Source organism: Hibiscus syriacus, unplaced genomic scaffold (assembly GCF_006381635.1).
Source record: "Hibiscus syriacus cultivar Baekdansim isolate YM2019G1 unplaced genomic scaffold, ASM638163v2 tig00116997_pilon, whole genome shotgun sequence".
Lineage (NCBI taxonomy): Eukaryota > Viridiplantae > Streptophyta > Magnoliopsida > Malvales > Malvaceae > Hibiscus > Hibiscus syriacus.
This window is the reverse complement of record NW_024063513.1, coordinates 2,210,681-2,226,378: the sequence shown is the minus strand read 5'-3', so window position 1 is coordinate 2,226,378 and position 15,698 is coordinate 2,210,681. Positions and strand designations below refer to the sequence as shown.

The 15,698-nt window shown below is 34.6% G+C and overlaps 1 protein-coding gene across 1 annotated transcript; it reads left to right on the top strand.

Annotated features, from left to right (window-relative positions):
• Position 1: 1 nt before the first annotated feature.
• On the top strand, positions 2-1,473 carry LOC120193933. Its single transcript, XM_039196353.1, has one exon. It carries the CDS (start codon positions 157-159, stop codon positions 1,336-1,338), a length of 1,182 nt encoding a protein of 393 aa, XP_039052284.1. The 5' UTR covers positions 2-156; the 3' UTR covers positions 1,339-1,473.
• Positions 1,474-15,698: the final 14,225 nt, after the last annotated feature.

The following is a 15,698-nucleotide window of genomic DNA, read 5'->3' as shown; positions in this document are numbered from 1 at the left end:
TTGGGCTGAAGATCTGTCTTTACCAGCTACTAATCTGCGAATTGTCGATGGCTGCAGAAGAGATTTTTTTCATTTTATCTTTAAAGAAGACAACAAATGTTTCACCGTAGATTTCCATAACTGTTCTTTTTGCACATCTATTTGTTCAAGCAATCCATGGACACTGCCTCAGTGCTGTTGCAGTCGAGAACAGTCCCTTTTTGCTTCAATTTGAAAGGCAACCGAATAGTTTCTTGCAGGCATTTCAACAAACAATTTCAAAGCAAGGGCTGTTATTCTCAACAGAATCTCAAACCTACCCGAAACGCATCGAGTTTCAGTCTTTCACCGTCACCGCTTCGGAAAACAACAAGAACCCAGTTTTTGTCTCCTCTCAAATGCTCATTTTCCAACATTCCAAGCTCAGATTCTCGAAACCCTTTGCTTGAACCTTTCAAAAACCTCTCTTTTGATTCAGTCAAATCGGCTCTTTATGAGTTAACGCCTATAAAGTTTGTCAAATGGGCTGCTATTGTTTCCCTTGGAGTTGCAGCTACCAAATGGACTGGTAATGTGGTTTTTAATCCTTTCTTTTGGATGTACTTCAGCTGGAGTTGGTTGTTCTGGCCATGGTTTGTAGCTATAGCCCTTGCTTTATATGGTTTGTATGCTTTTCGAAAGCATTCAATTGGTGAAGCAAGCATTGTAGAGCAGCTTGCGATTGTTACTTCGGTATTCACTTGGCTAACTCTAGTACCCCCTGCTTATTTCAATGGCTATCTTGAAGGTTGGCCCTTTATCTTCTTCTTTGTATACCACTATTTCTTTTTCTTCAATGTTAGTGTAAGAAAACGATTGTACGGAGACTATTATGCCCGTCCACATGATCCTAAGTGGGATGTGAACCCACCCAAATGGTATCGCCTTTTGTTCTGTGTTGGAGTCATGGTTGGGCACTGGGTCGCCGCATTTGAAGCTCCAGAGCTGCATCGCGTCCCAGGAGGTTGGAGCAACATTGGAGTGTGGATACTGATTGTGATAACTCTTTTGATGCAATATAATTCGACATTGTATCTTGCGAAGTATTCAGAGAAGATAGTGGTGCCAACTGCTGTTGTCCAATTTGGGCCATACAGATGGGTTCGGCATCCGATATACGCATCTACAATGCTTTTATTTGCAACTTATTGCCTTGCACTTAGAGCACCTCTTAGCTTGTTATTCGTTGTGGCAGTTTGTTTGCTGTATTATGAGCAGAAAGCAAAATTGGAGGAGGTTCTAATGGTAGAGACTTTTGGAGAGAGTTACCTGGAGTATGCGAGTAAAGTTAGGTGCAAATTCATACCTTTTGTGTACTAGCGGCAAACAGGAATGCAATTGTTAATTGTGCAATGTAATGAAGTTACTGGACTGTTTGAGCTTTGGAGTTAGGGAAGTGCTAAACTGTGCTTGCTGAATTTTTTTTGTTGCTTTTTTTTGGTGATTCTCATATTGGGTGAAGCTCTCTTTGTTAATTGAATGTTAAGATCCCCGCCAAAACAAAACGTTTTGAATAAAATGAATTGACCATATTATGATTATTAATGGCACATGCTCAGTCACTTTTGCCAAGGTTGCAAGGTATCTGATTCAGTATTTGTCAAGGACAAATAATGGGTGATTTTGCTGTGCGGCACCTAAAAATCAGTTAAAAAACGGCGTGACCGGTTAAAGAAGTGATCGATTATGTTATATCATTTAACCGGAAATATTATCAAGCATAATAACATATTAGGTAGCGCTTATATAATAAAATAGGCATTGCAAATTTACTTATTGTATTATAATTATTGCTTTCGTTGATTTTTGGATCGATACAATTTTAAATGTATCGACAATTTAGGCTTGCACCTCGTTGGGCATTCCTAATTCATTCTGGAAAAAAGTATCGACACAAACTATAAAGGTGTCGATACATTATTTAGACATATTTTCTCATAAAACCGGTATATTTATATCGTGTACATTGTAAATTTACCTATAACATTGTAATTTTCGTTTCGATGTTTTTGGGATCGATACAATTTTAAATGTATCGACACGTTATTCTTGCACCTCGTTGGGCATTCATTATAGACAAAATGTATCGACACAAATTACACAAGTGTCGATACTTTATTCTGACCTATTTTCTCATAAAACCGGTAAATTTAAACCGGTTACATTGCAAATTTACCTATTGCATTGCAAATTTAAATGTATCGACACAAACTATAAAGGTGTCGATACATTATTTAGACTTATTTTCTCATAAAATCGGTATATTTATACCGGGTACATTGTAAATTTACCTATAACATTGTAATTTTCGTTTCGATGTTTTTGGGATCGATACAATTTTAAATGTATCGACATGTTATTTTTGCACCTCATTGGGCATTCATTATGGACAAAATGTATCGACACAAATTACACAAGTGTCGATACTTTATGCTGACCTATTTTCTCATAAAACCGGTAAATTTAAACCGGTTACATTGTAAATTGACCTATTACATTATAATTATCGGTTTCGATGTTTTTGTGGTCGATACAATTTTAAATGTATTGACACTTTATGCGTGAACCTGTTTGTGCTTTCTTTTGGAAAAAAATATCGACACAAACTTAAAAAGTGTCGATACTTTATGTTGACCTGTTTTATAATTAACCGGTATATGTATACTGGTTACATTGTTAATTTAAATATTACATTATAATTATTTGTTTCGATGTTTTTGGGGTCGATACTTTTTGAAAATGTATCGACACATATTCTTACATATGTATCAAAACAAATCTTTGTGTTTACTAATTTTGTCATTAAAAAAGTATATTTTTACCACATACATTGTAAATTTATCTATTACTTTAAAGTTATTGAATGTTGTAGTTATTGTACATACCTAAATATGTCCTGCAAATTTAATGTTGTACCCACCCTCCAACTACCACTACCAATATCACATCCCATTGAAAGCACCACTGAAAACATGTTGTTCAATGAACCTTTACTTACATCTCCATCAACTCCTGTTGGGACCACTGAAAATGCACAACAAAATTTTTGCCATGGATCATACTGATGCAGACAATGTTAAGCCAACCGATGAATGCCATGAAGTACATAATGTTGATGAATCTGACATATTGGTTGGTAAGCTCTTCTCTTCACGTGATCAAGCTTGGTACTTTTACAAGGGATTCGCACAAGAACACGGGTTTAGTGCACATCGGGGAACAACACGGCTTGACATGGAAGGGAATGTGAAGATACAAGAATTTTGTTGTTCAAAAGAAGGGTTTCGAGAATCAAAAGTCAATACCGTTGATCGTCAAACGTGCTCATACGTCAATCACAAGAACAAGATGCAAGGCTAGAGTCATAGTTACAACAACAAATACAAACGATCAGTGGGTTATAAGTAAGTCTTATCATAAACATAATCATGCATTGTGCACACCTACTATGACACCATTTATACGTTCTAATAGAGCTGTAAGTAAGGCTGATATCGATGAGGCAACATCATTGAAAGAGGTCGGTGTTGGCACGTCACAAGTAATGAACTATTTAACGCAGCATGCAGGGGGCTATCATAATGTTGGATTTACACATAAAGACTTCTACAATGCACTTCAAAGAGGTAAAGCAAAGGAAATCATCGATGGGGATGTGAATGCGCTTATTGCTTACTTTGATTATAAGAAACATGATGATCTCGAGTTTTTTGTGACATACTCGGTAGACGAATCAGGGGTGTTGCATAATCTTATTTGGTCGGATTCTACATCGAGATCAGATTACATATGCTTCGGTGATGTAATTGTGCTCGACACAACGTAAAAAGATAATTTGTATGGTCGACCAATTATGCCTATTGTCGGTGTCAATCATCATCATAACACAATTGTGTTTGCTACTGCCATAATCACTGACGAGACGTCCCAATCTTTCGAGTGGGTGCTACATAATTTTTTAGAAGCCATGATGAACAAATCGCCTATTTCAGTTGTCACCGATGGGGATAAGGCAATGCGGAGGGCTATCAAATCTGTTATCCCTAATGCTAAGCACATATTATATTCTTGGCATCTTTCTCGCAATGCACAAGCTAACATTGGTGACCCAAAATTTACAGCAGCATTCTAAAAATGCATGACTTCCTGGTGGACAACCGACGAATTTGATATTCAATGGCGTTCAGTTGTTTCAGAATTCAACGTTGAAAAGCATCCATGGGTGATTGAGAAGGGAAATACTCGGCATTTATGGGCACAAGCATATCTAACCGGTCATTTCTTTGCGTCTGAATGAGTTGAAAGTGGATTACTTAAGTTCCCAGACGAAGCTCTTCCAGATCACAAAACTAGTTGAATTTGAAAGTCATGCTTATGAGATTTTTACGCGCAAATCTTTTCATGCGTTCTAAGAAGAACTTCAACGGGAGACATTGTACCGGATTCAGGAAGAGATTCAGTCCTTATCAGATGAATGTCAATATTTTTATTTAAAAAAAGTACAAAGAAAAAAATAGGACATTTGAAATTAGTTTTGATTCTCGTACGGAAACTCTAAATTACTCATACAAAAAAATCGAGACCGTTGGACTTCCATGTCGCCATCAACTTCACGTTTTGAAGCACTTGGATTACACATATTTGCCCGGGTCTTTGATTCAAAGTAGGTGGACTAAGGATGTGAATGCTTCTGCACCCAGTTTTGTTTATTTGAATGTGCCTCAAGAAATAATGCAAATGGCAAGGTTTGCTTCTCTACGTGCAACAACAAGTTTGTTATGCTATGCTGCATCAAAGACAAACGCGTCTTTCAAAACCGCAAGAGATGAGAAAAAAAGACTAACAGAAAAATTTGAGAACTCGTTGGGTTTGAATGATTCAGTCAATCGAAGCAGTGTATTAAACAACGTTCGCGACCCTCAACGGAAACAACGCAAGCAAAAAGAAGTAACAAAGAACAAGGTCGAGAAGAAGATTAGGCGATGTGGGTTCTGCAACGGTGAGGGACATAACAAATTAACAGGTCCTCAAGTCAAGCTGGGTTTGAATACATGCACGCAGTCTACTTCAACTGATTTTTTTGAAGACGTAATGGAATAGTTATGAACCTCCAGCACATGATGCAAGAGACATTTGGTTATAATTATGTTTTTCGATGTTTTTGGGATCGACAATTGTTATAAATGTATCGAAACTTTGTTGTGCACTTGGTTTTTAAAATATAGTCTGGACAAAAATGTATCGAAACTTGATGTATTTGTGTCGATACTTCATGTATACATGTTTTCTCATAAGCCGGTACATTTAGACCGATTATATTGTTAATTTACCTATTACATTATAATTATGGTTTTCGATGTTTTTGGGATCGACACTTTTTATAAATGTATCGACACTTTTTAGTGCACTTGGTTTTGAAATAATTCTGGAGAAAAAGTATCGACACTTGTTATATTTGTGTCAATACTTTTTGTACACATGTTTTCTCAAAAACCGGTATATTTAGACCGTTTACATGAATAATTTACCTATTACATTATAATTATGTTTTTTGATGTTTTCAGGATCGACACTTGTTTTAAATGTATCGATACTTTTATGTGCACTTGGTTCTGAAATACATTCTGGACCAAAAGTATCGACACTTGTTCTATTTGTGTCAATACTTTTTGTACACATGTTTTCTCAAAAACCGATATATTTAGACCGATTATATTGCTAATTTACCTATTACATTATAATTATAGTTTTCGATGTTTTTGGGATCGAGACTTGTTATATATGTATCGACACTTTTTAGTGCACTTGGTTTTGAAATATAGTCTGGAGAAAAAGTATCGACACTTGTTAGATTTATGTCGATACTTTTTGTATACATGTTTTCTCAAAAACCGGTATATTTAGATTGTTTACATGAATAATTTACCTATTACATTATAATTATGTTTTTCGATGTTTTCGGGATCGACACTTGTTTTAAATGTATCGACACTTTTATGTGCACTTGGTTCTGAAATACATTCTAGACCAAAAGTATCGACACTTGTTCTATTTGTGTCGATACTTTTTGTACACCAGTTTTCTCAAAAACCGGTATATTTAGACCGGTTATATTTCTAATTTACCTATTACATTATAATTATGGTTTTCGATGTTTTTGGGATCGACACTTGTTATAAATGTATCGACACTTTTTAATGCACTTGGTTTTGAAATACATTTTGGACCAAAAGTATCGACACTTGTTTGATTTGTGTCGATACTTTTTTTACACTTGTTTTCTCAAAAATCGGTATATTTAGATCGTTTATATGAATAATTTACCTATTACATTATAATTATGTTTTTCGATGTTTTCGGGATCGACACTTGTTTTAAATGTATCGACACTTTTATGTGCACTTGGTTCTGAAATACATTCTGGACCAAAAGTATCGACACTTGTTCTATTTGTGTCGATACTGTTTGTACACCTATTTTCTCAAAAACCGGTATATTTAGACTGGTTATATTGCTAATTTATCTATTACATTATAATTATGGTTTTCGATGTTTTTGGGATCGACACTTGTTATATATGCATCGACACTTTTTAGTGCACTTGTTTTGAATTACAGTCTGGAGAAAAAGTATCGACACTTGTTAGATTTGTGTCGATACTTTTTGTACACTTGTTTTCTCAAAAACCGGTATATTTAGACCTTTTACATGAATAATTTACCTATTACAATATAATTATATTTTTTGATATTTTCGGGATCGACACTTGTTTTAAATGTATCGACATTTGTTTTATTTGTGTCGATACATTTTGTACATATGTTTTCTCAAAAACTCGTATATTTGAAAAAGGTAAGTAAGTGTTACCTTATAAATACATTATGGACAAATTCATTATGCACATTATCACTAATGTTGATATTTGAAAAATGTAAGTTGTTACCTTAGAAATGGAATTTGATGTTTTTTTCCCGATGCATCCATTGAGTAAGTTGTTTTTAGGATGGATGGAATTTCGGTTTAGGACTCAAATTTACATTTAAATTCAAACTCTAATTATAAATGAAATGAAAATGAAATGCCATGTTAAATTGAACATGGAAATTGCATAATTGATGCATACTGTGTAATCAAACCAAAACATACATACACAATAAATTTATAGATAACAATGTTCAAATAATGTACCTACAACGAAATTAATCCGATAGAAAAGGTTTATCGCTAACGATGTCCGGAACATTAGGCGCATTCAACAAAATTTTCAAATAATCGCGTATTTTACCACCTTTTGCTGAGGACATAAATAAATAATTTCAATTATCAAACTAATCAGGTGCAATTTTACTAACAAGAAACTAATTTTTTTATAAGGAACAAGAAACTAAATGAGCATAATCATGAATAAATTTGTGTCATAATTAGAGCATCGTCGTCCGAATGGGAAGCAGCGTCACAAGAATGTGGACATATGTAATTGTTTATCTAATAAAAAACATAAATTGTTAATCAATCAATCTATGAACAACTGTTTAACTATGAAAATATGGCATGAATGTAACTTACCGGATTATGAATCATTTTTCGCGGTGAATCATCGACCAACAGTGTATTTAGGGCGTTAAAATCAGTAAACTCGTTCCAAACATCATTGAGATCTTTACAGAAGGTAAACTTATCTTCTGTTTTGCACTTACTTTGATCCTGCTTACAAACAATCGAACATAAATATGTAGGAATCTTAGAGAAATTAAAGTTAGCAAAGCGTAATGACAATCATCTTACCCAAACGAATAGAAAGTGTTCACAGAACAAATGTAGTTTATCAAGTACACGGTCCATGTTATGCCTGAGATTGTAATCAAGTTTGAATGTTAACATTTAATTATATATTAATGATTTTGGCTATAGTAATTTGAATTGCTCAATAGTTCTAACCTCATCTTGGATGACCAAATGGCAACAACAAAATTCTGTAAACAAAATTGCATAAATTCATATCATCCATTTCTGAGGATAACATCAGTAACATGAAGAAAATAAGATTAAAGTTGTACGCTTATATATTAAAATAATGGATACAAATTAACAGAATTGAAACCTTCTGGATATCTTGGGATGTAGGCAAGGACACCATTGACATAAAAAATTACTAGTTTTCTTGCAAGCGGCGTTGCAGACACGATATACTTGTTTGGATCATCATCATCTTCATCGTTATCTTCATTGACCGCTTGGTTGTCCACATCTGTTAAAAGAAAAGAAAATACATTTCAGAACATGTAAATGTTTAGAAACATAAATAATTAATTATCTAACTCATTTGATGTTGTTGTCGTAATTCATCACGCAACATGGGAATCAATATGCTCCCGAAAATTGACCATGTATTCCATCATTGTCGTAATTGTGACATCCTTGTCGTAATTGTGACATCCTGTCCAACTTGAGCTTCTGTAGCTTCTTCTATCATTGCGTCTCCCATTGGTTGGTCATCTTCATGTCCTCCCTCTCTAGATCTAATCTGACATCCTTGACACGCTTCCAACCGACTTTTTCAATAAAATCATATCCCGCTTTTTTTAACAAATAACATGTCAATCTTGTGGGTTAATCGAACAGGGGAGTCAAACAAAAAATCAACTTCTTTCTTATTCAACATATGGGTGATGACACATCCATATGGTAGTGAAGTTGAAATTGATGTTCCCTTTGTGACTATATATACAATTGTATTAAAAATCAGTTTAGCAATGTTTGGAGCCGTTTTAGTTTTGGATTTATACTTTGCTATCCACCAATAATCGTTGTCTCGAAGCATTGAATGTTTCCCCCCACTAGGCCGAATAAACCAAGTCAGCATTTTGTGAAACACTCTGTACTCTAGATCTAGGTGAATTGGGCTATTTCTAGCAACTCGTTTAATTGTAGACCAATCTACATCATTTTCATCTGAATCCCCTTTATTCGCTACACCTAAACCCTTCGCAATAGTTTCCGGAGATATATATAAATCCTTCCCCATGACATGGGTATTAATTCCTATTATATTACTCTTATTAGGCTCATACTCGAAGAAAGCATTGTTGTAGAAGACTCTAACTAGGTTGGGGTAATATTTTGGTTATACACCAAGGAATTCAAGCCAACCCCAAGATGTAAACGTGGATTTAAAACTAAAAGCATATTTATCATCGAACAAGAAACCCAAGTCAATGAGACGTTCGGGACGAATCTTCCTTACTTTAAAACTCCTTTGCCATCTTTCTTTCTCTGCATCGGATCTAAAGTTGTCAGTTTCGAACGACCTGATTTCCTCAGAAGGGGCGATTGTTTGAGAATGACGTTGTGGTTGAGAAAAGTTGGGTTGGGAAGAGGTGGGTTGTGAAGAGATTTGAGAAAGACTCCGCTTCTGGCGCTGACGTTTTGGAGCCATTTTGGGTGTGGATGTTGTTACATTGGAACAAAAACACATTAAGGAAAAAAAGACCAATATACAAATCAAACAAACCCTAATTTATGAAAAATTATCAAAAAATCTACTTAAATATCTAATCATAACAGTTATGAACGCTGGTATTCGTCGGAGTCGATGAGTTCTTTTTTGCCTTTAGGTTTAGGGTTTTTCGATTTGGAGTTTGTATCATATTTATAATAAATGAAAAAAACGAGTAATTTAAAAAGGTATCGACACAAGTTAATAATGCGTCGATACATTATGGTAACCTGTTTTCAATTTAAACCGATATATTTAGACCAATTATATTGTTAATTTACCTATTATATTATAATTATGGTTTTCGGTTTTTTTGGGAGCGACACTTGTTATAAATGTATCGACACTTTTTAGTGCACTTGGTTTTGAAATACATTATGGACCAAAAGTATCGAAACTTGTTAGATTTGTGTCGATACTTTTTGTACATCGGTTTTCTCAAAAACCGGTACATTTAGACCGGTTATATTGCTAATTTACCTATTACATTATAATTATAGTTTTCGATATTTTTGGGATCGACACTTGTTACAAATCTATCGACACTTTTTAGTGCACTTGGTTTTGAAATACATTATGGACAAAAAGTATCGACACTTGTTCGATATGTGTCTATACTTTTTGTACACCTGTTTTCTCAAAAATCGGTATATTTAGACCGGTTATATTGCTAATTTACCTATTACATTATAATTATGGTTTTTGATGTTTTGGGATTGACACTTGTTATATATGTATCGACACTTTTTAGTGCACTTGGTTTTGAAATACAGTCTGGAGAAAAAGTATCGACACTTGTTAGATTTGTGTCGATACTTTTTGTACACCTGTTTTCTCAAAAACCGGTATATTTAGACCGTTTACATGAATAATTTACCTATTACATTATAATTATGTTTTTCGATATTTTTGGGATCGACACTTGTTTTAAATGTATCGACACTTTTATGTGCACTTGGTTTTGAAATACATTCTGGACCAAAAGTATCGACACTTGTTGAATTTGTGTCGATACTTTTTTATACCAGTTTTCTCAAAAACCGGTATATTTAGACTGGTTATATTGCTAATTTACCTATTACATTATAATTATAGTTTTCGATGTTTTTGGGATTGACACTTGTTACAAATGTATCGACACATTTTAGTGCACTTGGTTTTGAAATACATTCTGAACAAAAAGTATCGACACTTGTTCGATTTGTGTCGATACTTTTTGTACACCTGTTTTCTCAAAAACCGGTATATTTAGACCGATTATATTTCTAATTTACCTATTACATTATAATTATAGTTTTCAATGTTTTTGGGATCGACACTTGTTATAAATGTATCGACACTTTTATGTGCACTTGGTTCTTAAATACATTATGGACCAAAAATATCGACATTTGTTTGATTTGTGTCGATACTTTTTATACACATGTTTTCTCAAAAACCGGTATATTTAGACCGGTTATATTGCTAATTTACCTATTACATTATAATTATGGTTTTCGATGTTTTTGAGATCGACACTTGTTATAAATGTATCGACACATAAGTTTACCTATTCTCTCATTAAACCGGTATATTTTACCTATTAAGTTCTCAAACTTGGACAAAATGTTGGAATCAAATCTTTATGTTTATTAATTTTGTCATTATTATATTCTATTTTTGCCACCTACATTGTAAATTTACCTATTACTTTAAAGTTATTGCATTTTGTAGTTATTGAACATACCTAAATATGGAATGGCCATTCAATCCCGCACATGATGACAATTATGTTAGTGACATTTGGAATAATGCAGACAAAAAACATGACTCCTACTGTGTATAAGAAACGTGTACAAAAAACATTTGGATAACTTTTCTCATCTCATACATAATTACATTCACATACAAAATTATAAATCGTATACAAAATTAAAAATCTTATACAAATTAACCATGCATTTACATCATTCCTTCCTTTTGTTATTCTTGTGTAGCATGACAGCTTTTGTCATCTACTCTCATAGTTGATTTTGATTGTACCTTACGAGATCGTTTAATATTCGCATATGATTCCATTCTCCAACAACCTATATTCAAATTGTCAGTACGTTGAGTATTGTAGACCACAACATTCAATCTACGACTTTTAACAATTTAACCGCAAACAAATTTTTAATTCTACTTACAAAATCACAAGTAACCCCTCTAGAACCAATCGATTCCATCCACATCATCACATAAATGCCGCAATCATGTCCATCTGATTGCTCGTTCATCTTATGCTCCGCGAATTTGAATCTTTGCAAGGGGAAATTTCCTAGAGATCCACATGCTTCTACCTAGGGATGGCAAACGGGCGGGTCGGGTGCGGATACCCCCTCCCCCATCCCCATACCCACCTAATATTTTTCAATCCACTACCCGCCCACCACCCATAATGGGTACAAATTTTCAAATCCACACTCGCCCATGCGGGTACATTTTCAAATCCATCCCCACACCCACTACCCACTAGCGACATACCCATCTAGACCCGCCTGACAGCAAACTAATGGGATGTTGGAGTTGGTTCCCAAATAGTTCGTGATGGGGTAGCAGCGCATGCTTCAATTTGTCAGAGGAGTAGCTCTACGAATGTTATGGAGACAGATTGTAGGGAGCATGTAGTCGCAGAGCTAGATTGTTGTGTTGCTTTCGATGTTAATGCTCATAGTGTGCCTAATATGGGTTTTGAGGTGCTAAAGAACATGGAAACTGCTACTTTTGATGTTAATGCTTATAGTACGGCTAATTTGTGTTTGGATGGGCAGCATGGGCTAAAGAACATGGAAAGTGACTTGGTTAGTGGGATTATGGGTTTAATCAAAGAGCTGAATATTTTCCTAATTAAAGACCAGATTAAAGACTAAATATCCTTAATATTTGGATAAATTATATGTTATATATTATATAATATTAAAATTTATAAATTAGTCTCTAAAATTACACCTAAATTCATAATGGTCCAAAATTTAATAGATATTTAGCTCGGTGGGCGGATGTGGGGCGGGTAATCTCTCAAACCCATTATCCGCCCACCACCCACGATGGGTACCATTTTATAAATCCACACCCGCCCACTACCCGCTATAATTATACCCATCCCTGCTCCAATTGGAGCGGATGCGGTGCGGAATCCACAAAACTGTACCCGTTTGCCATCACTACTTCTACCCAAATGCGTTTCTTATTATAACTATCTAATATTTTCACCTGCATTAAAAAAACATGAAGTTATGATCCAAACAAATTATGCATTATAATTGACATAATTTCCTTTCATACATACCAATCTCTTAGCATCATTCACTCTCTGTTTAGCTGCTTCAGATGTAAACAGACTATCATATACAGTTGCAACACGATCTACCATATCCAACACCAACAGATACCAATGTGAATTATTGTGGTTTATTGTGATCATGATCTGTAACAAATTTCACACCCAATTTGACAAAATTCAACATTATATATCCAAAAACATCATTTATGCCTATTCGTATGGGACCCCAAAAACCACAAAATTTGACACCCAATTTCACACCCAATTTTGACAAAATGCAACATGTGACCCCAAAAACTCACAATACCCTCAATACAGTCGTTGTCTAATGGTTGTTGCTGCAATTACATGACAATCATTATTAATTTATCGTCTATAACATTACTTTTCAACATTTATTAATTTAACTCACCGCTAAGTGGTATGGAATGTAGCCAATCGTCCGACCTGACTTTTTAGAATCGTAGCATACTGTCCAGGCGAGCAAATCAATAACCTAACAAAATTAATTAAACAATCAGAATATATTCAGTAGGTTTTAACTTTTAATCGATGTCTACTTACCACATCGTCAACCCATTCACTAGGCTTCAACGTTGCAACGTCGGATACACTAGCGTATTAATTTCCCATTGAGATTACAGAACATCTATATGAATCATTAGGATTAATATATTGTCATGAAATATTTAAATATCACTCACAAAGCAATATATTTAACTTACCCCGATTCTAACCTACTATTCCATAAATAATCACAAATTGCAGCTTCGACCGGTTCAATTCCGCTTTGAATAACTGTTTTTTCAACCTACAGTTTTGCATACAAATTTTAGTCACAACAACATGATAAAAATCAAATTAAGTTTTCTTTTATTCAACTTACCTTCTGCTTCTTCTTATGGGGTGCAGGACATTCCGAATCCAAATCTGCATCTATAAAACTCTCCGGTGTATAGATGTTAGTGACATCCTTTCTCCTCATTTCCTCTATATTTTCTTCTTCCTCCATCTTCTCTTCTTCAAATTTTTTCAGTTCATCATATTTTTGCTCTACATAGCTCTTCATCTCTTTTATTTCACCCTTCATTTTCCCCCTTCATCCAAGTTTTCCTCAACCAACTCCTTCAGCCCCGTAAGTTCACTCCTCAATTCTACAACCTCTTTGACAACTACATCAATTTTTCCACCCATCAACATATTAAGTTCCCTCAACACCTCAACTTCATTAACCACTACATCTACATTTCCTTCCACTTCCCCCTTATGCCTCTAAAGTGTCTCTTCATATCTTGATTGTCTTTGATGAATATCAAAAAGGATTTTTTTAATATCAGCCAATTCAGACATCAAAATATCGAAGTTACTCTGTTTTCCCTCACCATAATCCCCCCGACTGTCATCCACCCCTCCAACCATCTCTTCTTCCTTCTCCACTGCCTCCTCTAACTCCTTGACAATAACCTTCAAAATTAAATTTGTATTAAGACATTGATTATATTCTTAATGTCATTTAATTACATTTATTACCATTTCTAGCTTCCTCGGTCTATCCAACTTCAACTTCGCCATCACTCTAACCACATCTTCCTTCCCCTATGCACGGATGCGTGCCACTCTGTTTCTTTCATAAGCTGACAAACTATCACAACCTGACCAAAAATCGAACAGTGCAACCTGCATTTATAATAAAAGTTATCATTTTATATAATAACTATACTATCATTTTATATAAAAACAAAAACATTCTTCAACTCAGTTACCTCTAAGATTGCTATGCACCCTTTGAGGTATCTCTGGTTGCCCTTTTGAAAGGTGATTATTGATTCAATCAATCTCGAATGGACATATTCAACCCAATTGATTTCACCCTTCAAGCCTTCATCGCAAATGAGCTTCATATCATCCTTGTTCGTTGACGTATCACCCGTTGGACAAAGAAATATCCCAACAAGGTACAATAGAACTCGGGCCTTTAGGTCATTCCCCCGTAAGATCCACTTTTGATATCCTCTTCAACTTCAGCATATGCACCTTCTGATTCAAACCATATTTGGAGGCAAGCGCTTTCCAGTTCTTACTCATACAGACTTCTACAACACTTTTGCCATTGTTTTGTACCCCAAGACAGCTGCAGCAGTCGATACCCCCAGAGGGAATGAATAATCACCATATTTAGCAATACATTGTTTGACATCAAATTGCTCCATCAAGGATCGACACAATTCCCTCTGAATTGGCCGATCTCCTACTCCTATCAATGATCCAAACCTTATTTCCCTCAGCACATTCAACTGATCATTCTCTTTAAGGTGTTCAATTAATGATTTCACCCTTTTTATGCTGCACCTTGTCGACACTTCCTACATTTTTTTAACAATATATAATGTTATTGTTCTTATATATCTTGTATCAGCGTATTTACAAGTTTAATGAATACCTTCTTTTCATGTGCTTTCATCCGTTATTTGTATTCTTTACTATCATTCATTGACTGTGTGATGTAAGGTTCCTTTTCGGCATCACTTATCGAATTTCATTTCAACATCACATCTTTTGTCACCTAATATTAAGCGTAAATGGTTGTTAATCAATACATTAACGCTAAATAATACTCAATGTCAATTTCATTTTACATACCGAACCGCTGTGTGTGCCATCTTCCTTCATCCTTTTGCATTCGGCCATACTGTCAACATTTAAAATTTGTAATCAATTTAAAGTTTTAATCCAATTACCATTTCAACAATAATAACAAAAAGACTGATACTTACTAGAAGTACATATATCCACCCTTTGGTTGCTTTCTTCCCATTGACTTCATTTTTCCTTCATATATCAGTTTTGTCAAATCAAATCAAATCAAATACTGCTTACATA

Excerpts from the sequence above, each read along its gene's own strand:
- LOC120193933 (XM_039196353.1), top strand. The coding sequence starts at position 157 with ATGGACACTGCCTCAGTGCTGTTGCAGTCGAGAACAGTCCCTTTTTGC.